This window comes from Abramis brama (assembly GCF_963993115.1).
Source record: "Abramis brama genome assembly, chromosome: 24".
NCBI classification, from domain to species: domain Eukaryota; kingdom Metazoa; phylum Chordata; class Actinopteri; order Cypriniformes; family Leuciscidae; genus Abramis; species Abramis brama.
Genome location: NC_139986.1, coordinates 28550099 through 28571535, shown reverse-complemented (window position 1 = coordinate 28571535; position 21437 = coordinate 28550099). Strand labels below are relative to the sequence as shown.

Here is a 21437-nt window from a genome sequence, read left to right as displayed (position 1 = left end):
GGCTCAGCGTTTAGTCGAGTTCACCTGCAGAACGAGCTCATGTGTGTGAGTGTGCAGGTGTAGCGGTGAGAAGCTCCAGCTAATGACCCTCGGTTAGACTCCATCTCCTTCCCTGTTACTGAAGCGTAACGCAGGTGTGTGTGGACTGTGGGAATCTGGACACACAGCTTACAGCTCATAGAAAAGACTCATGGGATGTGCCCTATGGCCAAAGTCATACATCACCGTGATGTCATCATATCATCATAAAGTTATTTTTGCTGGAACATCAATTTAAAATGGTTTTATGTTTTAATAATCACGTTAATGACTGTGATGATCCAGTGAATGAAATCCATCCGAGGTTAAATCAGGTCGATCCTAATTGATTAATTCACTTAATCTCAATTGGTTATTTAGGTATTTTTATTTGGAACGTTGCTAAGGTGTTGTTCTGGGTGGTTGCTAAGGGGTCTGAGTGTTCTCTAGGTGGTTGCTAAGGTGTTCTGGTGGTTACTGAGGTGTACTGGGTGGTCTGGATGTTGCTAAGGTGTTCTGGGTGGTTGTTAGGGAGTTGCTAGGATGTTCTGGGAGGTTTTCCGGAGGTCACCAAGGCATTCTCGGTGGTTACTTAGAGGTTGCAAGGGTGTTCTGGGTGGTTTCTAGGACATTCCTAAGGTGGTCTTGGTGGTTGCTAAGGGGTCTGAGTGTTCTCTAGGTGGTTGCTAAGGTGTTCTGGTGGTTACTGAGGTGTACTGGGTGGTCTGGATGTTGCTAAGGAGTTTTGGGTGATTGTTTAAGAGTTGCTGAGGTGTTCTGGGTGGTTTATAGGATGTTGCTAAGGAGTTTTGGGTGATTGTTTAAGAGTTAATGAGGTGTTAGGGAGTTGCTAGGATGTTCTGGGAGGTTTCTCAGAGGTCACCAAGGTATCCTGGGTAGTTACTTTGAGGTTGCAAGGGTGTTCTGGGTGGTTTCTAGGACATTGCTAAGGTGGTCTTGGTGGTTGCTAGGGGGTTGCTAAGGTGTTCTGGGTGGTTTCTATGGGGTTGCTAAGGTGTACTGGGAGGTTTCTATGAGGTCACTAAGGCATTCTGGGTGGTTGTCAGGAGGAGGCGAATGTCAACAAAAACTCAAAAACTCTTTGAGTTTTTCGCGTACAGACGACAACATTGTGAAAATGATCCCCGTTCATGCGGATCTGCAAAAAACGACTAAAAACCAGGCCAGTAGGTGGCGATGTCACTTTGTAAAGAAACACGTCACAAGCATGTGCATGATGTCACAGTTTTCACCAATTCGGGTTTTTGTTGTTTATATGGAGACGATTACAGTATCGTTTTCAAAAACTTGCACTTTGAAAGTTTGTAAAGTAACAACACGCCTCGCTTCAACAACCACATAATTCGAGGATTTATCTCTGGAGCACAAACACACACTCAACTTTAATACTTAGTGCTAGAGGTTACTGAGCAATCATAGTAGCGATGTTTGCTTAGCAACCCCCAGAAAATGTCATTTAGCGGCCTGATTGTGCTGTGCTGGTATTTTATCAGAACACACTGCTATAAATGGGCTCCTCCTGGGTTGAAACTCAATGGCATCATTAGCTTTCATGGGCTCTTAATGTTTTCTGGAGTGCATTATTTCATTAGCAAGGCCTTGAGTGGCCCTCAAGAGTTTTATTGCTCCGACTGCCATGGAGCTCCAGATAAACAGGATGAGCATCAATCATGTGGCTCCGCCCTGGAATATAATGGGCTCAAATACACAGCGTCCCGCGGACCGTTGCACTTCAGGGTTCAGAGATGCACTGCTGTGACTCAATGCTAATGAATGTAAATAATAATCAGTGCTCTTAATTGAAGGGGAAGGTCTTCATAAACCCAACAATAGAAGAGAGAGGAAAAACATGATGAAATGAGAGAGATATGTTATCTTATGTGCCCGAAGCCGAATACGTTATTCGAAAAAGGCTTCAAACTAGAGCTGCACTATTCTGGATTAATTAAGAATCACGATTTTTTTGTTTCAAACAGAGATTCTCCCACGATTCTGAGCGGACAACTAAATAAAATAACGTAATTCACTACAGGTTCTGACGAAATATCAGTTTGAGTGAATGGTTCAATGACTCACTCTTAAAGGCTTGTTTCATTACTGGATGAATCAGCGTTTTTGAATGAATCTATTGAATGAATGATTCAATGAATGATTCAATGACTTATTTATAACGACTTCACTTGTTTCATTACTGGATGAATCAGTGTTTCTGAACGAATCTCTTGAATGAATGATTCAATGACTCATTTATAACGACTTCACTTGTTTCATTTCTGGATGAATCAGTGTTTCTGAACGAATCTCTTGAATGAATGATTCAATGACTCATTTATAACGACTTCACTTGTTTCATTACTGGATGAATCAGTGTTTCTGAACGAATCTCTTGAATGAATGATTCAATGACTCATTTATAACGACTTCACTTGTTTCATTTCTGGATGAATCAGTGTTTCTGAATGAATCTCTTGAATGAATGATTCAGTGACTCATTTATAACGACTTCACTTGTTTCATTTCTGGATGAATCCGTGTTTCTGAACAAATCTCTTGAATTAATGATTCAATGACAAATACATTTTTAACAGTCGCTTAACTTGTCGCCACCTACTGGTGTAACGATGTAATCGATACAATCGTTATTTGAAGCGCCATGTTACTTTCAAAAGGTGAGTAAATGATAAACTATCTCTTTAAGAAAGACAGGCGAATCGTTGTCATTTAGGAATAAGATTGCGTTTATTTTTGAATCGAGATCACAATCTTTTAATGATGAATCGTGCAGCTCTACTTCAAAACTAATAACTAGTTCTACCGAATAACAGAAAAATAGTAACTCCTTTTATTTGCTGGATAACAGGTGAACCAGGTTATAGTACGATATTATATATAAAGTATGATATTATATATAAACCTCTGAAATTATTATGCAATATAATGAGTGTGTGAAGTGAACGTGTAGTCGGGATTGGGAAAGACTCGAACTCGGGTTGCCCGAAGCACAACCGCTCTACTACTTGAAGCACTGCCTACGAGGCTATCGACTCTGACAATTAGGAAATACTTAAATAAATTTTATTTATTATATATAAATAAAGAGTTATACGAGGCATTTTTGTTAAATGATAATTATGAAAGAAACAGAATTGTCTGTTTATGTATTCGTTCTGTCCATCATCCCTTAACTTCATTCAAAACATAGAAAATCATTATCTATGTCCTCAGGTCAAATAATTCAACGTACAAGGCATAAAAGCTTAAAAGCTTCTTCAGTTTGAACTCTAATAGTTGCAGATTCTTCCAGAAACACTTGAGTCACAATTCCATGAATTCAAATAACCTGTTTATTTCAGAATAATTGCAGTATGAGTCAGTGCAGGTAATGGTGTGTGTGTGTGTGTGTGTGTGTGTGTGTGTGTGTGTGTGTGTGTGTGTGTGTGTGTGTGTGTGGAGAGGGAGAGAGAGATCTGGATGAAGTTTGCTCACTCGTCCAGGGCTCTTGGTTAGGCTCCGCCCCCTGCTTTCCTTGGTTAGACCCCGCCCCCTGCTGCTCTTAGTTAGGCCCCGCCCCCTGCTGCTCTTAGTTAGGCTACGCCCCCTGCTGCTCTTGGTTAGGCACCGCCCCTGCTGCTCTTGGTTAGACTCCGCCCCCTGCTGCTCTTAGTTAGGCTACGCCCCCTGCTGCTCTTGGTTAGACTCCGCCCCTGCTGCTCTTAGTTAGGCTCCGCCCCTGCTGATCTTGGTTAGGCTGGCTCCGCCCCCTGCTGCGCTTAGTTAGGCTCCGCCCCCTGCTGATCTTAGTTAGGCTCCACCCCCTGCTGATCTTGGTTAGGCTTATCTATCTATCTATCTATCTATCTATCTATCTATCTATCTATCTATCTATCTATCTATCTATCTATCTATCCATATATCTATTTACGGTGTCACAGTACTTTTTTGTCGGCATCAGATTAAAAGTCACATCAAATAACTGGCCCAATCAGATAAATGGTGTGGGCTCAGGTGGAACTGACTGTCACATTTCCAGCGTGAAACGGGATCAAGTGCATCATGCTTGTTTTTTTAACCCTTCTGAACCGAAACTGAAGCCCCTGTGGTTGTGATGCTGCAGGGTTTCAAGGCCAGCTGATAAAGCGTCTCATCTCACATATTGAAATGCCACGTTGGTGGCCGAGCTGTGATTTATTCCTCATTGGGTCCTTGGCTTTCCTGCGGAGAGGGCGACCCTCATTGTGTTATGAGAATATGACCATACAGCAGTTTGTTGTGCCTCAGATGAGGTGTGCTGGTACTTTACTGTGGGATCCGACTCGCTGGATGATAAAACGGGGAAAATCCCACAGACACATACTGAAAATCATAGGGACTTTTCATTAGAGACTAAAATAAACCACCAAGAAAACTCCCAAAAGCACATAATTACTCAAATTTAAACTGAAAATAAAAGCTAATGCAAGATATTAATAAATGTTATAATAGTAGGCTATATAAACAATGCTAAAATAACATTAGAACTGCGATGTGACCTGTACCATCACTGAAATGACACGCGGTAACCTCCTAAAATCTCTGAATCTCTCTGGATCAAGCTCTCAGGCTGTTTCTGTCACAATAGATTATGTGACCCAAATTAAATTACATAATTCTCTTCAAATGTTGACATTTAACAAATGCTTTAGTATTTGATTCTGATATTAAGGGGAGTTTGTGCTCCGACTGCTGCTTGCTTCAGTTCAAGCAAATTATTAGTTTGTTTGTTTGTTTACAAGCATCACTTTTATTAGCTCTTATTTGGGGGGAAAAAGAGAGAAAAATGTCTCCAAAATAAATAAATAAATAAATAATTATTAATATTTACCTTTATTGTTTCTATTTCTCCTTTTCCCAAATTGGTAAGTATGACCTAATAAGACGTAACATAGAAGAGACTTAAACTGAACAGTTTAGTTATTAAATATGTTTTGATAAATGTATTGAATGCAGTGAATAATCCAACAGTAAGTAACAGTGTTTGTTTGGTTCAGTGTCCCTTTGACGTCACTGTACTCTAAACTCTTCCCTGTTCTAGATTGTTCCCAGTGATGTACGATATGTAACGTATAGTATTGAGCTGCGCTGTGTGACTTCACTGGAGGTTTGATTTTACAGTAGTTAAAATAACACATTGATCTTTGGCTCTGCGCTTTCACTGGGCTTATGGGTAATCTGGCCTGCTTTCACTGAGCGCAAACGTCCTGATCAATGAAACATTGTTATGACATTACAAAACAACATTACAAAACAGCATTCCTTAAAAATACAACCTGAGCTTCAAAACATGATGCATCTCTTCAGTTGTGACCCAAAAACACAGATCTGTTTCCCAGAGCTCTCAAATATGTTTTATTCAATTTATCTCAAAAATGCATTGAGAAATGTTTGAGTTAATATTGAAATATTTGTTTTCCATAGAGTTCTCAAATATGTTTATTTAAGTTTAAAATGTGTCAAAAACTTATTAGGAAACATTTACGTTCGTATGGAGATTTCTGGATTTCATAAAGGTTTCATATGTGTTTTTAAGTGTAGAATTTGTCTCAGATTTACTGAGAAATATTTCAGTTCATAAGATATTTGATTAGAAAGTTTAAGTTTAAGTTTAAAATTTGCCATAAGAAATACTTGAGTTCATTTAGAGATATTTGGTTTTCATTGAGCTCTCAAATGTATTTTATTCAAGTTTCAACTTTATCTCGAAAATGTATTGAGAAATATTTCACTTGCTGTTGAGATATGTGGTTTATATAGAAATCTCAAATATGTTTTAAGTTTCAAATTTGTCTTGAGAAATATTTTAATTCATATTGAGATCTCTGACTTTTGATTGCAGACTTGGGTTTTTTATAGAGTTCTCAAATACATTTTATTTAAGTTTAAACTTTGTGTCAAAAATTTTCTCCTAGAGAGAAATAAAAGCAGAAATAAAAAAGTTAATATTGAGATCTTTTAAAAGCCCAAATTAAAAGCCGATTGCAGATCTGAGCCCAGTTTGAGACACACGTGAGGTTACGGTGCTGTCAGGAGAAACGTCTCTGTCATACGTCTCCATTTGCCCTCCAAGAGAAACACTTTACCTTTAGATGTTCAGTTCCTTACGTGTGTTTCACTGTGGATCTTATATAAGCAGCTGATGCAATGCTGTGTGTGTGATGATGGTCCGTGTCCTGAGACATTAAACGCTCCAACCGTCCCTGTGCTGTTGTATCCAGCGACCCGACGGGCCTTTAGCTGTCGCTAGCAGCTCAAAATAGCTGTCGCTAACATCAGTGTTTTTACACACACAGATCTGTGTCTTTTGCAATCAGTGGCCATTTTAGACTAGTTTTGAATAAATAGTTTGATCATTCAGATTTTTCTGATATTCTTAAAGTGTACAGTGTTAGCGATTTGTTTAGGCGTAACTGAACATACAGATTGAGTTTGCATCAGCGGTGTGTGAATGAAACTCTCGTGACCTCTGGGCATCAGCGCCAAACGTAATTATTGAAAAGTCAGCAAGAGGCTTACGAATAATTCAGCGCTTACAGTGTTATCAAGTGAACGTAACACTGTCTTGGAAACTGTGACCCACAGAGGAACTGTAACCGGAGCACCGGGTCTCCTATTAGCAGGATAAGTGTGTGTTTGTGACGTCTACCTTCGACAGAACCAGAGTGACGTGAGCTGGGAATCAGCCAGACCGACCGGCTCGAGCTTTATATGTTAATCTATATTGTATATGCATGTTGGACATTTGATAAGATCCACTTTAAGCAGACATTTAAACACTTTACTTTTGAGTAATATTATGCAATAATGGCACAGATAGTTGATTTGTAACTAGATGCAATTCCTTTAAAAGACATTCATATTTTTATTAATCCAGGATGCATTCAATTAATCAAAAGTGACAGTAAAGACATTTATAATGTTACAAAATATTATTTTTCAAATAAATAAATGATGTGCTTTTCTATTCATCAAAGAATATTTCACAAAAATATGAGCATTGATAATAATCAAATGTTTCTTGAGCATCAAATCATCATATTATACTGATTTGTGAAGGATCATGTGACACTGAAGACTGGAGTAATGATGCTGAAAATTCAGCTTTGATCACAGGAATAAATTACACTTTACTATATATTCACATAGAAAACAGATATTTTAAACGGTAATAATATTTCACATTTTTACTGTATTTTTGAACAAATAAATGCAGCACTGCGAGGAAGAGACTCTCCCGAACTTTTGAAGGATTTGAAGCTGCGGTGTTCGTGTGTGTGAGTCCGGTCACTCAATGACAGACTGAAGGAAGGTGTGCTTGTGTTCTCTCTGATCCTCCATAACCAGTCGACTTTACTAATGCAAACATCACTATTACTAGTGTGCATACTTTGGGTGCGTCAAATCATCAATGCAAATTAATGAAGTTGAGTTTGCATGTCAACCGCATAACAACTAGGGTTGGGTATCGTTTGAATTTGAGTGATTCCTAATTTCGATTCCAATAAGGTAAAAAACAAACAAAAAAACATAGATATCATCCACATTTAGTCATATTGCAAAACATTTCATTGTAGCTGAATATCATGAACAAAAATAAACAGGGTAGCCCTCAAACCGTATTCACTTTATAGCCCTTAATTCTGTAATTGTGGACAAATGTGGGCACAGAGGACTCAGATGTGATCCTATTTTTTATTTATTATAAATGTTATATCACTGTCTTCGATAAAATTTTGTCTATCCATTTATGGTGTGTTTTTTTATTTTGGGGGTATTTTTGAATTTATTTACTTCAAAAAGTACCATATTTTCTATGTAAATTATGCTTATTTTTTTTGAGTGTGAGTTTTTGCCATGATGAGAATGTTGTACAGGATCAGCCCTTCATTTGTGTGTATGTTAGATATGCATTGTTAGATATGGATCTATTGATTTATTTTTACAAAAAAACAAGAAGAATGCTCTAAATTACAGTTTTTCCCATTCATTTCTATGGGTGCCCATTTTTGACCCAAATACAAGATTAAGGAGTTTTTTTTTTTTCACCCCCTTTAACATTGTAGAATTGAGTCCAAAAAAATTGTGTGTGTTCAGGAGGCAAACTTAGGAAAATTAGCCAAGTCTTGTACCGCTCAGATCAAGGGAAGTATTTTTTAAAAATAAATCAAAATTATTTTGCCCACATTTGTCCAGAATTCGGTTTTAGGGTTAAAGAACACTTACACAAGGATTACAAATACCGTAGAAAAACAACTAGCCTTACTAATATACATTTCAAGCATTATTAAAGACAAGTAAACACTCAGCAATTAAAATAGAACAAATAAAAAATTAGCAATCGCAACAAATAGATACAACTGAACAAAGATACGACTGAAATAAACAGTGTTTTAAGATTTTCAGGTGCAGAAACTGTAATCAAATATAAAATAACAAGGGTACCAAGTTGTTCAGTCAAGTAAGGGTCAATTTTCTCTTTGTCTTTTGTTTTTTGTTTGATTATTGTTATTATAGAGACGGCAGGAATATTAGTGTTATTATAGAGACGGCAGGAATATTAGTGTTATTATAGAGACGGCAGGAATATTAGTGTTATTATAGAGACGGCAGGAATATTAGGCTGCTGTCACTTTAAGAGCTGCACAGATCCAGTATACTGATACACATGAACACAGAAAACAGAGTCGTCTCACGCTTCAATGGTTTAAAGTCATATTGAAATGCTCACAAAGGAATCGATAAGAGGAATTTAAATGTTATTTTTATAACAAGTATCCGATGATTCCCAACCCTAACAACACTTAAAGTCGGCAAACGCCTTGCACTCTTTGCAGATGTCAACAACATCAGTTCAGGGATCTGTCATGTTCACTAGAGCTGATGTGAACTCCGTCTCTGGTTTGAGGTTTGCACCAGGGCAACAGCAGTGGACTCGTAGGAAGCGAGGTGAACAAAGCAACACAGTCTGAGGGAGCATGTGAGAACTATTTTTTGCAGGTGACCGAAACAATGCGCTGCCATGGCAACAGTTCTGACCCACAGATACCCGATAGGGCACCAGCCGGCACTTTCTATGCTAGAATCACTCTCTCTCTCGTTCTCTCTGACTCTCTCTATGCATTTGGGTTTCACATGGTGAAACCAGTCATGAGTTTTAGTTTTATTGCGAATGTGTGTATTGAATTGTTTCGAAAAGCATAATTTACATTATGCATTTGGTAGATACTTTCATCCAGAGTGACTTGCACTGCATTAAAGGTATTTTATTTCATGCATTCAAATGCTATACATTTATACTATTTGGACAGTGTTTGACTGACATTGAATTGAAGGTTTACTTTTTATGCATTCAAAAAACTGTACATTTATACTGTTTCTGCAGTGTGCAAGCATGCATTCTGTTAATAGTGATGTTATTCTCAAAGTATGCAAGTTTACTGTATGCATAGAATAAAAAAATTCATATGAAAAGAGGGACCCGAGCCAAATCTAGAAACCAATGCATTAACATCTCCTTCAACACCGGAGAAGTGTCCGTCATCAGGCACAGAATATTGCTTGACATTTCTGCTTCAGTGTTTCAGTACAGTGAGACGTTCTGTACATGTACGTCTGGCGTCTCACATGTGTTATTGGAATATCCTCGGAGAAGGGGATTCCGAGCGTTGCACTTTCAATAATTTTGATGGGCTTCTTTCATTCATGAACTGCAGCCGAACGATTGTTGGAGGAAATTGCAGCGGCTTACAACACTAGAGCTGATTATCAGAGTACCGGCACTCTGGGCTTGATGTGCATGTCTAATCAAAGCGTGCTGTAACACACACACACACACACACACACACACACACACACACACACACACACACGCACACACATGCACACGCACACACACACACACACTCTCACTCACTCACTCGCTCACTCACACACACACACACACACACACACACTCTCTCTCACACAAGCACACACACACTCACACACACACACATTCAATCACACACCCACACACACACTCACTCACACACAAACACTCTTTCACACACAAGCAAACACACGCTCACACACACACACACACACACACACACACACACACACACACACACACACACACACACACACACACTCATTTACTCACACACACACACACATACACACACACACACACACTCACTCACACACTCTCTCTCACACACTCGCACGCACACAAACACACACACTCACTCACACACACACACACACACACACTCTCTCTCTCTCTCTCTCTCTCTCACACACTCACACAATCTCACACACACACACACACGCACACACACACACACTCACACACACACACACGCTCTCTCTCACACACTCACAAACACGCACACACACACACACACACACACTCTCTCTCTCTCTCTCTCACACACACACACTCTCTCTCTCTCTCTCTCTCTCTCTCTCTCACACATACACACACACACACACACACTCTCTCTCTCTCTCTCTCTCTCTCTTCTCTCTCTCACACACACACACACACACACACACACTCTCTCTCTCTCTCTCTCTCTCTCTCACACACACACACACACACACACACTTGCAGTTGTCCTTTGAACGAGGCCCTGTCGACCCCCTCCGAGTGTGTAGGTGTTAGATGTGACATTTAAAACCAGTTCCACATCTCACCTGCTGTTCACAGGCCTCACACTGCGACAGAAACACCGCGTCTCGGTGTACGAGCGCCGGAAGAGACGCAGACCCTGAATAGTTGGCCATAAGAAATGAGCTGTGTTTGAGATGTGAACATGCACAGAACTCAGCTGCCTACACACACTCAAACAGAAGAATAATGTCTGGGGAAAGGCCATGCTGTGTTTAAAGGCACGGTTAGATCATTCTGTCGTCGTTTACACACACTCACGCTGTTCCACACCTGTACAACCTTCATTCTTCAGGGGAAGAAACACAAAAGATGTGATGCTGTTCATTTCCATAGCATGAAAGTGTACACTGACGGCGCTGTCAAACTCCTGAAAGCAGCATAAAAGCATCATAGATGAACTTCACACAATACAAGACTGTAGTGCACAAGTGCTTTTGTAGAGCATGACGACCCCTAGTTCCTGTGAACATCCACTGCACTGTAATGTGTCCATGATAATGAGCTGGAGGCCTCAGCACACTTCCAGTGGCACACAAGACGGCTTAAAACAAGATGTAAAATAAGATAAAATATGACTTGTTTTGTTGTTTTCATTTGTTCGCTTAACAGCTGTCATTTTTATTGTAGAACCAGGGTTGTCAAAGTTAATCAATTTAGTTTATTGCCACTCCTAGTTTCAGTAAATAAAAAGTTTGAAAATGAGCATCTTTGACATTTTAGCAGAAATATTAGAAATATTGTCTCTGACAATGAGGGAGTCTAACAGCTTGAGAAGAGCTGGTTAGAGCTGGTTTAGGGCTGGTTTAGGGCTGGTTTAGGGCTGGTTAGAGCTGGTTTAGGGCTGGTTAGGGCTGGTTTAGGGCTGGTTAGGGCTGGTTTAGGGCTGGGTTAGAGCTGGTTTAGGGCTGGTTAGGGCTGGTTTAGGGCTGGTTAGGGCTGGTTTAGTGCTGGTTTAGGGTTGGTTTAGGGCTGGTTAGGGCTGGTTTAGGGCTGGTTAGGGCTGGTTTAGGGCTGGGTTAGAGCTGGTTTAGGGCTGGTTAGGGCTGGTTTAGGGCTGGTTAGGGCTGGTTTAGTGCTGGTTTAGGGTTGGTTTAGGGCTGGTTAGGGCTGGTTTAGGGCTGGTTTAGTGCTGGTTAGGGCTGGTTTAGGGCTGGTTTAGGGCTGGTTATAGCTGGTTAGCACTGGTTTAGAGGTGGTTTAGGGCTGGTTTAGAGCTGGTTAGATCTGGTTTGGGGCTGGTTAGAGCTGGTTTAGGGCTGGTTTAGGGCTGGTTTAGGGCTGGTTTAGAGCTGGTTTAGGGCTGGTTTAGGGCTGGTTTAAAGCTGGTTTAGGGCTGGTTAGAGCTGGTTTGGGGCTGGTTAGAGTTGGTTTAGGGCTGGTTTAGAGCTGGTTAGAGCTGGTTTAGGGCTGGTTAGAGCTGGTTTAGGGCTGGTTTAGAGCTGGTTTAGGGCTGGTTTAGAGCTGGTTAGAGCTGGTTTGGGGCTGGTTTAGAGCTGGTTAGAGCTGGTTTAGGGCTGGTTTAGGGCTGGTTTAGAGCTGGTTAGAGCTGGTTTAGGGCTGGTTAGAGCTGGTTTAGGGCTGGTTTAGAGCTGGTTTAGGGCTGGTTTAGAGCTGGTTATAGCTGGTTAGCACTGGTTTAGAGCTGGTTTAGGGCTGGTTAGAGCTGGTTTAGAGCTGGTTAGAGCTGGTTTGGGGCTGGTTAGAGCTGGTTTAGAGCTGGTTAGAGCTGGTTTAGGGCTGGTTAGAGCTGGTTTAGGGCTGGTTAGAGCTGGTTTAGGGCTGTTTTAGAGCTGGTTAGAGCTGGTTTAGGGCTGGTTTAGAGCTGGTTAGAGCTGGTTTAGGGCTGGTTTAGAGCTGGTTTAGGGCTGGTTAGAACTGGTTTAGAGCTGGTTTAGGGCTGGTTAAAGCAGGTTTAGGGCTGGTTAAAGCAGGTTTAGGGCTATTTTAGAGCTGGTTTAGGGCTGGTTAGAGCTGGTTTAGGGCTGGTTTAGGGCTGGTTAGGGCTGGTTAGAGCTGGTTTAGGGCTGGTTAGAGCTGGTTTAGAGCTGGTTTAGGGCTGGTTAGAGCTGGTTTAGGGCTGGTTAGAGCTGGTTTAGGGCTGGTTGGAGCTGATTTCGGGCTGGTTTAGAGCTGGTTTAGGGCTGGTTATAGCTGGTTAGCACTGGTTTAGAGCTTATAATTGTGGAGATGCTGGTTTGAGTCAGTCCATGAAGCGCTGTGACATTGAGCAAAACAAACTACAGGTTGATTTAGACAGATTAATAGAGATGTTCTTTCCAGCGTTTTAAAAAACACACAGCTTTTATATTCTCCTGAATGTTTCTGCTTCTCTCTCCTCAGGTCTTGAATCTCTTCTTGGCGTTGCTCCTCAGCTCCTTCAGCGCGGACAACCTCTCGTCTCCGGACGAAGACGGAGAAATGAACAACCTCCAGATCGCCATCGCTCGCATCCAGCGGGGAATGCTCTGGCTCCGGCAGGCGCTCTGCGACTTCTTCAACGGGAACTTCAAGCGGCGGCGGCAGAAGGCGAAGGAGGCCAAAGCCATGCTGAAGCTCAAGAGACTCAGCCAGCAGGCGCACTGGGTGGAGGGGAACGGGACGGCCGGCGTCATCGAGCGCGGCGGGGAGGAAGACAGTTACATGACCAACCCCAACCTCACCATCAGCGTTCCCATCGCACCCGGAGAGTCAGACGTGGAGTTTCCAGAGGAGGAGGACGAGGACGAGGAGGACGCGAGCGAGAGCTCGGAAGAGGAGGTGCAAGAAGAAACGAAGCCGGTGAGTAAAGCTAAATCTTGCATACTTACTAAAGGTTTGAACCATAGACTGTAAAAAAAGATGGACGACGCCCCTTCGCTCTCTTCCATTGATGAGAACTGAAGCCGCCAGAGTCCCGATATGGTGCTGACATATTGGAACTTGAGTCTGCGCAGAAGCGATCTCGGGACCAGACCTGCGCAGTAGTGAGCAGGAAGTAAAGCCGCGAAATCAACGCTCCGCCCTCACTCTCGCAGAATGCACTCAGGGAGAGTGGATTCTGCACACTTTTTTAAAAACTGATTGCAGTACGACAAGAGGCTTGTTAAAATAAAGTAAATACAATCTCCTCAGTCCTCCGAAGATCCCGAAAAAAATGTCCGTTGGTGCTTCAGTGACTACTTCGCTCGAGAACCTGTCAATCACAGCTGTCAATCATGACTTTACACCACCGCATCACGTAACTAACTAAAAACCAACTTATTTTTGAAACAAACTTACATCAGCGTGATAAAAACAACAGCAAATGAAAGAAACCACCTTTGGAAAAAAGATATTTGAAGTGTAATTAAATTTTTTAGTTGGTCTCACGTCCCGTTGAATAACACGGGGAGGCGGGGCTTATGACCTATACTAGGACCAGTCACCGGGGGGCGATCGAGACGTTTTGGCTTCACTTTTCAGGGCTTGTACGGCACGCTTGATTTGAACGGGCTTTAAACTGAAGCCCGAACCCGGCCTGTACCCAAAATCATGTAACCCGTGTCACAGCCGGTTTGCAATATGACCCATACTGGGTTCTTAACACCCTCCCCCATAGAAAAGGGTTTTTGTTTATGAAAGTATCCCGGACGAGCCCCCGTTTGTCACGGCCGGCTCGCAAGCCGCGACAAAGAAGGAGACAACACGTTGGATAATGATCAAAAGGAATAACATTTATTAAAGTAAGAATAATTAAATAGGAAAAAGACGAGACGAAAAGAACACAAACAAACGAATCGGGCATGAAAACGGCACGGCTGGGAGAGTGCGCCGTCACAGCTGAAGGAAACTGCTGTAATTGCCGGCATCAGCTCCAACACAGGTGTACTCGTCATCAGTCATCATGACATCACTCACCCTAACCCCATCCTGCAACACTGGCAAAGGAAAAAACAAACAACCCACAAATATTACCCATACTGGGTTCATAACACCCGATCCGAACTGACCCGACCATTACGGTTATATTTTAAGCCCGAACCCGACCTGAACCCGAGGTCCGTTTCTCACAGTAAATACCTTCTTTTTTCCCCTTTTTTTGCAATATGCTGTATTTTATGATTGCTTGCAACGATAATTAATCAAATACATGTACAAACTCCGTTTCACCAAGGCGCAGCGGTTCCCTCAGCAGTCGGCACACAAGAATATAAAAGAGAAAAACTAAAAGCACGGACTTACAAATTACGAAACTTTGCTGTGGTTGAACAGGGGAAACAGTCACATATTCCTCTGGAACTCAAACATTAAACTTCAAAATAAAGTTTGTGCAGTTGCACAACTATTTACACAAATGTTCGGGACCCGTTGGGCTCGGGTCGGGTAGCAGACCTCTAATAATTACCAAGTTCTAGATCAGCTGAGAGTCACTGATGCGAGCTTGACTAACATGTCCTGCCAGAACTGACGCTACGCTTGATGTTGTTAACTAAAACTAAAACCATATCCCAGTCTGTCAGTAACACTCTGTTTACTTCCTGTCTCTATGAAGCCCCTCCTTCTGAAAAGCACACTGTGCTCTGATTGGTCGGCTGGAGCAGTGTGTTGTGATTGGTCGAGCGCTTCGAGTGTGAAATGTCCCGCCCCTTACCATAACTGCCAGTTTAACACACTACTAACTCACTCAACCAGGCCCCGCCCCTTTATTCTGCGTATGCATTATTATAATGAGGAATATTGTGACGTGCTCGTTCCCGGAAGAAACTCGACTACAGTGGAGGCGTTTCAGGAGTTCAGAAACACTGACTCTGAGATGGAGAAGAACTTTTTCATGCTCAAACAGCAACATTAACACAGTGAAGAAAGATGAACGTGAAAAAGCAGAATAGGTGCTCTTTAAGACTTTTAGTCAGAAGCACATAAGATATCTTTGGGCAGAAGTGTACTGTACATTCTGCTTGGTTCCTGTTATGTTTGGTTTTATATTTACCCATCCGCAAACATTGTGTAAAACAATCAAACTGCAGTCAGTGAGACGTCTATACGCGTCTGCCGTCGGCCAGAACAAACTGCAAAGTGGAATAGACTTCATGTCAATGGTCGAAACGTGAGACTAGATCTATAATATCCTTAAAATGTGGCATTGATGCTCTCATTAATGTTTCATGTGAGTGATTGTGAGCTTAATGGCACAATAATGCAGTTGCATTGACTGAATCTGGTGGTCTTCGGTCACTTTTGACCGAAAAATTTTACATTTGTTTTTGAATCTTTTAATTTTGTCTTCATCGGAATGGTACAAAACTTGGTAAAGGTTTTGGCGCTTGCTATGTGAACACACAAAAATATCATGGACATGATTCGAACAGGTTAAATGGTCCAGAAATAAATAGTCACACTTGAGCTCCTCGCGGTCAAAAATGAGCGCATTGGAAATGAATGGGAGACGAATTTCCTCTAGTGGAAGCGTTTGGTACTGCAGCCGAACACACTCTCACTGAAAGCTCATTTTTTGAGATTTCAGGCTCAAATTTTGAACACAACTTGTTTAGATTTATGGTTTTGATTTTTTCACAGTTTTAGAGTAAAACATGTTTCTGAAAATATATATTTCATATAAAAATTTAAAATAGAATTTTTGCACATTTTCCATAACAATAAACGTAAAATTCTGTAACTTTTTTAAGTTCACTTTTTAAAACTTTTCACTATTTCACTTTTCTTCACTTCAGCAATAATCTGCCTAACGTCGTCTTTGAAAAAAGATCAAACGTCTGTGCTTTAAAGCATTCAAGAGTTACGACAGTTAAAGTTGGAAATGTATGCTCATAAAGTGAATAAATGGATTATAAATACAGCGTAAATATAATTCAGTACCATAAAATCCCCTAAAAATACAAAATATTAAATACTAAAATATAGTACATTAATTTCATTGAAATAAAAATAAATAATTTTGGTCACTTTTGACTGACACTGGAAGAGCACCAGAGGGTTAATTTAGTGTCCATTTAATTTACTAAACAAATCCTGTTTCTTAAACTGTTGGTAAGTGCTGTAACGGGACAGCGGCGCCAGGATAAAGCACAAATCCCACACTTCAGGTTTCCAGCTGTAACAGACCGTCTCCAGTCCTCTTAGCATTCTCTCCGTCTCTTCCTCCAGGGAAGTCCTTGCATAGAGAGACTAATAAGCATCTATCAGACACACATCAGCTCTCCTTCTGTCTCGACTGTTATGAACGCCCACTCCCAACAGCTATTTTCTCCTGCGTCTTCCTCCAGAGATGTTTTCCCTTGAGGACACCCCAAAAATGGAGGTCATGTCCACATTTCCCCCACGCTCAGATCTATTAGTTTGTTCCGACTGAATCGTGGCCATATGCCTGAGCGAGTGCCTAGAGGTTCAGCATGCATATGTGTTAAATACACATCACAGATGCTTATGAAAGAGGGATTATGAAAGACTTTGCATGAATTCACACACACATATATATATATATAGATATAAAGTGACAGTAAAGATATTTACAAGGTTACAAAAGTATGAATAATGATGATAATCAGAAATGTTTCTTGAGCATCAAATCATCATATTATACTGATTTGTGAAGGATCATGTGACACTGAAGACTGGAGTAATGATGCTGAAAATTCAGCTTTGATCACAGGAATAAATTACACTTTACTATATATTCACATAGAAATTGTAATAATATTTCACATTTTTACTGTATTTTTACTTGGTGACTTCTTGCAAAAACAAAAAAATTACTGAGCACAAACTTTTGAACGTTTATAGATGTATGTATTTATATATACAAAATACATCTCAAAATCATTCCTTTAGTTCAGCTTTTCACTTAAATTATGTAGATAATATAATTGCATAAATTGAAAACATTTTTACTAAATTATATGAAATGTATAATAGAAGATGCTTTATGCTGAATGCAAAGTTACGGTTGCACACAGTGAAGATTAGTAGCATGACTCTCGGTGTTATTAAGCAAACAGAGGCTCTTTCCCCGCGAGGGCCCCTGGTTCACGCGGGTCCTGATTTCCCAGCATGCTCTCTGCTGGCAGCTTGGCATGTGCAGAATGCTGGCAGTGTGTTTGGAGAATTCCCTCTCATGATGCCGTTGTGTAACGGACGGACCACCAGCTTTCATGAGTGTCACGTTGCTCCGGGAGTCCACACACACCTGTGCTGCAGATATTTCCTTCTTAAATATTTGTAATATTTTATGTTTTTTAATATTTCCTTTTTCAAATATTTTAATATTTTACTTTTTTTTTTAATATAGTTATTTATATTTACATTTTAAATATGTTTTTATTTTTAATATATATATATATATATATATTTTTTTTTTACATTTTTTAAATATTTTATATTTTTAAAATAGTTTTTAATTTGTAATATTTCCATTTTTAAATAGTTCAGTTTTTATGTTTTATATTTTTAATATAGTTTTATTATACATTTTAAATATTTGTAATATTTTTAAATATAGTTATTATTTTTATATTTCCATTTTTAATATATATTTTATATAAATAACACAATTATATTTTCCTAATATATATTTTTATTTGTAAAATATTATAAGAATTGTATATTGTAATATTTCCATTTTAATTGCAATATTTTATAATCATTTTAATATAGTTACATTTTCTAATATTTAATTTTTAAATATTTGTAATAGTTTTTCATATTTATATTTCCATGTTTAAATTCTTTTAATATATATATATATTGAATTTATATTGTATTTTCCATTTTCACTTTCATTTTAATTAAAGTTTTAGTAATTTTGTTATATAGTGTGTGTATATATATATATATTTAGTTTTTATTACATTTTATTGTAGTTTTGGTTTTAGTTATTTTAGTACATCAAGTTAAACTAAATTCAGATGAAATGTTGCTTTGGAAGCTATAGCTGAAAAATAGTTTTTTTGATATTTTTATTTCAGTTAATGGTTTTTTTTACAGTGCTTTTTAAGGACTCTTCGACAGCGAATCATTTATTAATCGTCAGATCAATGAGACCGAAAGTGTGTATCTTTATTCCTGGCGTCCTCTCAGACAGGGTGATCTCACACACAGCGAGCCGTAGATGAGTGTGTTCCTCTGAAACACTGATGTTGGTGCTGAAACTGAATCTGGGACACACACCTGTGTGACGAGGGACTTTATGAGCAGCTGATATTTGTTTTGTCTCTTTAATCTTTCACTACACCTGTTCCACCTCATTCTGTCCTTCTACATCTTTTATCTTTTCGTTTACCTGTTCTTTTATCTTTCAGCACACCTGTCCTCTCCCGCACGCTTCTCTCTCTCTATCTTTCTCTTTCCGAACTCTCGTGCTATTGTGTGTTTTTCCCTCCTGATTATCAGGGTTTCCCCAAATCTAAACCTGATTGTAGTCTGTCTTCATTCATGCTCTCTCTCTCTCTCTCTCTCTCTCTCTCTCTCTCTCTCTCTCTCTCTCCTCATAATCATCAGGGATGTGGAAAGTTCACACACACAATTACATGACGAATTTTACCGTCATTAATATGATCTGGTTTCTATATAAACACTCCTGTGACGCAGACTCACATTATACTGTATATTTGCTTTACAGCAGCATTTTTATTTATGCACTCGTACTGTATGACAACCACTGACTCATTTGTCATAAGTAATTGTATTCATTTATTTTTAGATATACCAATTTATTTATTTATTTATAGATATTTATTAAAATATATTTATCTTTTGTTCATTTATTTATTTATAAATATTGTGATATTAACACACACTTTGTTTGTTTGTTTGTTTGTTTATTTCTAGACATAATATACAATATTTATTTATTTTGAGATATAATAATACTATTTATTTATTTATTTATGAATATTGTGGTAGTAATATACACTTTGTGTGTTTATTTCTAGACATACTAAAACTATTTTACATTATTTAATGATTTATTTCGACATATTAATATTTCTTTATTTTTTGTTAAATATTGTGATATTAATATACATTTAGTACGTTTATTTCTAAACATACTATTAGTAATGTACATTATTTATTTCTTTACTGATATAAATAAACATTTTGTTTGCTAGTTTTGTTTATTTGAAGACATAATAATACTTATGTTTATTTTTAAACATACTAATATTTATTTATTTATGGATACATTTATAAACATTTTGTTTGTTTGTTTGTTTTTTGCAAACATACTAATACTAATATGCATTATTTATTTATTTATAGGTATACAAATACTAATATACATTTATTTATTTATAGGTATACTAATATTCATTTATAGATGGATGGATAGACCGACTAGCAGTAATATTGATTGATTTATTTATTTATTTCCTCATGGTCATTATTATGGGCTGTTTTGGTGTCCATGTAAATATCCTGTAAGAGTGATGCAGACGCCCCTGAGACTCACATTATACTGTAAGCATTTCCTAAAGATTTGCATTTTCCCTTTACAACGCTACACTCGTACTGTGTGACACTGACTCGTGTGTGTGTGTGTGTGTGTGTGTGTGTGTGTGTGTGTGTGTGTGTGTGTTTATGTTTACGAGGAGTTTCTGATGTGTTTCAGTGTTCAGGCGGTTGGTTTTTCACAGTACTATAATGTCAGAGAGTCGCCACCGGCTCACAGTCACACCTGAACCACAGAGACAAACACGAGCAGACGTGGAGACACACACACACACACACACTCACACACACACACATGCACACGCACACACATGCACGCGCACCCACACGCACGCACACACTCACTCACACTCGCACACTCACACACGCACACACACACGCGCATGCATGCACGCACACGCACACACACACTTGCACACACACTCACACATGCACACACACGCGCGCACACGCATACACACACGCATACACACTCACGCACGCACCTACACATACACACACACACACACACTCACACACACACTCACTCACACACGCGCACGCATGTACTCACACACACACACACACTCGCACACACACACTCGCACACACACTTACACACACACTCACACACGCACACTCACACACACGTTTTGTCCCTATTATACTTTATATTATACTGCCTGAAGCGAGTCGTCTAATTCCAGTCTCACTTCCTGTTCGAACCAACATTGGTCTGTAACTAATTTGCATAATGCCAGTCTATGGTTTTGATTGGCTGCCGGCGAACAGCGTCTCTTTGCCCCTCAAACACTGTAGTTTATCTGAGACTGGAAGAGTTTGGTTCGTGTTGTTCGTGTCGAGAAGACGCTGTTTTCTGCTGACAAAGCAAATCCACTTTGATGAGATTGATACGGTAAAACCCACGCCATCGTCACTGTTCGCATCACTGTGATCAAGAGCTGAGATTCAGATATGATCATGAGCGTTTGCTTTCTGACATGAGCTGTAAGCGGTCGACCAATCACAACAGACTGGATCATCTGACCAATCAGAGCAGAGCAGCTCTCAGAGAGGCGGGGTTTAGAGAGACTGAATCTGTGATCCAACCATTTCAGACACTGTGAGAAAAGAACTGAAGTGCAGTGGATATGAAGTATTTTTTTGACCTGGGATGCATGTAAACCTGTCGTAGGAGACTCCAAAACAACATTAGGAACATTTAAAAATATAATAGTTTTAAGATTACAGTTAAATAGGACTAGTTAAACTCTTATAACACACTTTCTGAACAGCATGATTTACTTTG

General features: G+C 39.5%; 1 protein-coding gene across 1 annotated transcript in view; it reads left to right on the top strand.

Annotated features, from left to right (window-relative positions):
- The window catches only part of scn5lab (sodium channel, voltage gated, type V-like, alpha b), a 153213-nt gene that overhangs the window by 96175 nt on the left and 35601 nt on the right, over positions 1–21437 (top strand). Inside the window, exon 17 of the mRNA XM_084102657.1 lies at positions 13067–13504. Coding sequence (XP_083958783.1) covers positions 13067–13504 — 438 coding nt within the window. The remainder of the gene's footprint in view (positions 1–13066; positions 13505–21437) is intronic.